Genomic DNA, 4,444 nt, shown 5'->3' on the forward strand with positions numbered 1-4,444 from the left:
ATGCCTTAATCAATAAGCCAAATTTATTTGGAGTCCTATTCATTTTTGCTAGCCTTAGCGGGCCCAGAGGAACTCTTGCTTCTCAAATTCTGGGGCCCAATATAGTGGAAGTCTTTTCCACTTATATGTTTTTCAGCTCTTTGTTTTCCAAATTTGGAATGAGACTTCCTGACCTTCTGAGAAAAAGTCCTATTTGCTGGGACAGAGCTGTGAGACCATATCTCAGGGCCTGGCTTGGCGCCAGCACTGACAACTCTGTCTGGGGCATATTTTATGGCCTCTCTGGAGTGGGGAGTAGTCTTATTTTACCTATTATTTAAGCAAACAAATGTTTACAGAGTAGCAGGGTTAAATTTTTAAATAGCAATTTTTACCCACGGTGGAGGTGGCTATACTTCAATAGAATTAGGGTTCCTAATCCACTGACCTTAAAATAGTAAGGTCATATGAAATTATCCAGTGGCCCCAATGTAATATCAAGGGTCCCTTAAATGTGGACGAGGAGGCAAAGGGTCAGTGTTTGAGCAGTGCAAAGTAAGAAAGATCCATGTCGTTGTTGGCTTTGAAGGTGTTGGAAGGGGCCACCAGCCAAGTAGTGCAGGCCGCCTCAAGCAGCTGGGAAAAGCAAGAAAACAAATTGTCCCCCAGAACCTCCAGAAAGAAACACAGCCCTGTCAACACATTGATTTCAACATTATGAGACTCGTTTGGGTCTGACTTCCAGAACTATAAGATAATGAATTTTAATTGTCTTATGTCAGTAAGTTTGTGGTGATTTGGTACAGTATCAATTGAAAACGAATGCACATACCTGAAATAATGTTTTTTCAAAATGCATACAAAGAAAATCATAAAATTTTGCTGAAGAATATTTTAAAGGTACCTGAATAAATAACTGGTTCATGAATGAATGAATAAATAGACAGACAGACATATACACACACATGTATATTCCCAACCAAAATTACAAACTGATTCAGAATTGTATCTAGGAAATAAAATGCGCAGTAGTAGAAACATTGAAAGAAGACAATGTTGTGGTGTAAATCAACTATATTATAGAACTGTAGTAACTAAAACATTGGCAAGTAAGTTCAATGCAGGCATAATGCAGTGTGTGACTTTATTAAGAGGATGTCGTGGGGGCTGACTGGGGGCACTAAGATTATCAATAGAAGAGAGATGGTCTACAGCCTTTGGAGGGAGAAAGGGTTCTGAGAATCTCAAGATCTCAAAGATTTCAGTTCAGAAGGAATAAAAACAAAAGTGGGTGGGACCAGAGAGGATCTAGCAAAGGGTATGGCCAAATTGCTTGATCCTGGAGACTGAACAGGGGGCAGGGGTGAGAGTGGGGGACAGTGGCCCTCAGAGGCCTGGGCACAGAGCTGAGGGCTTCTCGCAGATCCAGAACTGTTCTTCACTACATTTGTTATCATTCCAGCCATCACCGGACAGTTCCACACAGTCCTCCTCTCCTTGATTGTTAGGTTCCCCTTTTTTCCAGAAGCTGTGAACACCATCAAAGCTATGAGTTCCCTCCCCGACCCAAAGCCAACTCCCCAACCCACCCCTGGACCAGCTGGTCCATGGCCTTTGGCAATAAATTTCTAAGGATCAGCTAGAGAGGATGGTGAATTCAGAGACAGGGTTTTCAAAATGTGGGTTCAAATACCACCTCCCTCAATCAGTGCTAGCAAAATAAAAACACAGGTTCCTGGGCCCATACATAGACTTAGAGAATCAAATCCCCCACCCCACCATGTTGGACTCAGGACTCTGCATCTCAACCCACTTTTTTGGGTGATACTTTCCAACCCCAGAGTCTGAGCAACCCTGGCTTTAGGTGCAAGTCTCTTCCCTACCCTCCCACTCCAAGGCCACTGTCGCTGGCAAGTCACCTGAGATGCAAGTGGGTGTTGTCCACCCACTGCCAGGACCCTTCATTGTGTTTGTCACTGAGGCCGATCCAGGTGCTTTTATCATTTCTGATATCCCAAGATTTCAGGAATTTCTGGGGGTGAGGGAGGGATGGGGTATCAGGAGGAAGATTAGTGAAGGCCACCCATCCCATGTCTGCCCACATTCTCATGGTCCCCTGCCTCCCACAGAAGTCTTTCTGTGTCCTACACTGCATCCCCTACTTAAGCTGTATGCCTTCACATGTGCATTAATGCTGTGGATGTATGGAAATGTATTAATTTATGTCTCAATTCACTTATGTGTCAAGGGAGAAATTACTCTGAGTTTCCTTTCTTTACATACATAGACAGCACTTTTACATGACCTTCCCAAGTCCATCATGGTTTCTCCTCCAGGAAGCCTTCCCTGACTGCATCACCCACAAACCTCCATCTCTCAAAGGGCAGAAGAGAGTGGCAGAAGGCTTTTTGTTGACCTGGCCCAGCCCCAGACAGGACCCTTGCCTGGCATACCTGCTCCTCAGCATTGTTAATGACCACTAGCTGGGCCTTCATGTCCTCACAGGCAGAGACAGAAGCATCCCAGGTGCTCTGAATCTTGGAGACGATATAACAGCTTCCCTGGAAGAAGTCCCAATTCCAGGGGCAGCGACGGCACAGGCCACCTGGGGAGCAGGGATGAGGTTGGGACAGTTGGGGAGACAGGTTGCTAGGCTCCCAGGCCCCCAACACGGGCATCAGATATGGGAAATCCAGGGCCAGGCCCCTTTGTCCAGCTATCAGCTCAGTCTCCAAGAAACCCATGAGAAAGATCCCATTCTGCCCTGCCATTTTCAGAATGGCAACCACAGGAGGTGAGCCTCAGCCCCACCTATAACCCCCCAACTCCCTCCTGACCTTGATGTCTGAACCTTACTCAGGGTGGCATTCATCTTGCTCAGCTGATGGAGGATCTCCTCCAGGTCTGATTGCAAAACAACCACTGAAAGAAGAAGACTTCAGTTATTAAGCACCTACTGTGTGCTTGATGCAGAGAGGGCCCCATGATTTCTGCATCTCATGGTAACCGCAACAGCCCATTATACAAACAAGAAAAGTGAGCCTTAGGCAGTGACTTGCCCAACATCCTGGCCCCCAGGACCGCACACAGGGATCCAATCTCCTCCCCCACTCCTGCCTGCCCTCTACCTCACAGCGGTGGCTGGTCCAAGGTCACGCAGCTCAGAGCCCTTCCCATTCCAGAACCCAGCCTCCAACCCCTCACCCGGGCTGTGGCTCTCCTGATCATCCACCTCTCTTGGCAGGGATTGTTGGATCCTGGAGACTACAAAAGAGCAGAGAATTCCCCTTAATTGAGTGCCTACAGTATGTCTGATCCTATGCCACCTTTGGTTTCAAGATCTGAGAACCTAACCCTCGCCCCTGGAGGAAAATGAGCTGCATTTCACAGATTAGGAAAAGGGCTAAGATAGAGGTAGTAACCAGCCCACAGTCACACAAGAGATGACAAAGAGTCCAAATATCCCAGCCCTAGTGGTTTTGAGGACTTTGGAAAAGGGAAAAGACCAACCCGGAAGGAAAACCCCAAGAGGCTCAGGACTCCCAGCCTCTAGCCCCAAACTCACCTTGAATCAGGGTGATCAGCATGAGCATGAAGAGACCCAAAGAGATGAGGAGCAGTATCAGAGGCAGAGGGGCCCGGGTTAGACACTCTGTTACAGAATGAGCAGAGCTGGGAGCTAGGGACAGAACCTGCCTCACCCCACCCATGCTGGAGGTGGCCTCCCAGCTGCCCCCTTCCCCAAGTGCTTGTTCCTGAACCACCCATCCCAGTACCTGGTAAACTTCTTGAGCTCCTTGACAGCCCAGGGTCTTTCTCAGGTGATCTCTGGCCTTGAAATATCTCCCTCTCCTCTGAACAGGACAGAATGTATTCATCTGAGCTTCAAAGCCCTAATGGAGACCATACCCTCTTCCCTCCTTGCAGGCTGGAGGCCAGACCTGGACTCCCCCAGGACCCTAGAGCCCTGGCCTCCCCACCATTACCCCATAATGGGGGCTCAGCCTCATCAGGGCCACCTGGTTGCTTGGGGACACACATCTCTGCCATCCTCTTCTCCCTTCTGTTCTTCTGCCCAGCTCCTCCCTGGACTATGGTTTTTATAACCTCATGAATTTCCTCAGCAGCCCCTCCAGGGGCTATTCCTCCCAAAGTCAGGAAGAAGAATGAGGAACTATGTGGGGACACCACTTCCTCTTGGAAAAGTTGGGGGTAGAGATGAAATGCCTGACACAGCTATGAGAGAAGTCATTTAGGGTGGGGCAGAAGCTTGAGGTCAATGCTAGTGTCAAAAGGCACTACTCCAACCCCCACCTAATCCTGGGAACTTCGGCCCCACCTTATCAAAGCCTCAGTTTCCTCATCTGTAAAATGGGACAATTACTCTGCTTCATACTGTTAATGTGAAGTCTAATACAGTGCACTAGTAATGCTTATAAATTTCCTATCTCAATGATAAATACTC

The 4,444-nt window shown here is 47.9% G+C and overlaps 1 protein-coding gene across 4 annotated transcripts; it reads right to left on the reverse strand.

The window, feature by feature from the left end:
* Positions 1-1,104: 1,104 nt before the first annotated feature.
* LOC102758857 (CD209 antigen-like protein 2) lies at positions 1,105-4,114 on the reverse strand. 4 transcript variants are annotated; one of them, XM_006752708.2, is made up of 8 exons: positions 3,999-4,114; positions 3,756-3,833; positions 3,545-3,631; positions 3,184-3,243; positions 2,836-2,901; positions 2,433-2,584; positions 1,899-2,011; positions 1,105-1,507 (listed from the first exon to the last, which is right to left on the reverse strand). In XM_006752708.2, the coding sequence occupies exons 1-8, from the start codon at positions 4,027-4,029 to the stop codon at positions 1,366-1,368; spliced, it is 729 nt and encodes a 242-aa protein (XP_006752771.1). In that variant the 5' UTR covers positions 4,030-4,114; the 3' UTR covers positions 1,105-1,365. The 4 variants fall into 4 exon arrangements, with proteins under 4 accessions (XP_006752771.1, XP_006752770.1, XP_006752769.1 ...); XM_006752707.2 differs by having other exon boundaries at positions 3,966-4,114; XM_006752706.2 differs by having other exon boundaries at positions 3,921-4,114.
* Positions 4,115-4,444: the final 330 nt, after the last annotated feature.

The sequence above is a fragment of the Myotis davidii genome, unplaced genomic scaffold, assembly GCF_000327345.1.
Source record: "Myotis davidii unplaced genomic scaffold, ASM32734v1 scaffold770, whole genome shotgun sequence".
In the NCBI taxonomy this organism is placed as follows: Eukaryota; Metazoa; Chordata; class Mammalia; order Chiroptera; family Vespertilionidae; genus Myotis; species Myotis davidii.

Coding starts and splice junctions, on each gene's coding strand:
- LOC102758857 (XM_006752706.2), bottom strand. CDS start 4,029: ATGGCAGAGATGTGTGTCCCCAAGCAACCAGGTGGCCCTGATGAGGCT. Junction 2,902..3,183: donor TCAGGAGAGCCACAGCCCGG/GTGAGGGGTTGG, acceptor TTCTTCTTTCAG/TGGTTGTTTTGCAATCAGAC. Junction 1,508..1,898: donor AACACCCACTTGCATCTCAG/GTGACTTGCCAG, acceptor TGGTGTTCACAG/CTTCTGGAAAAAAGGGGAAC.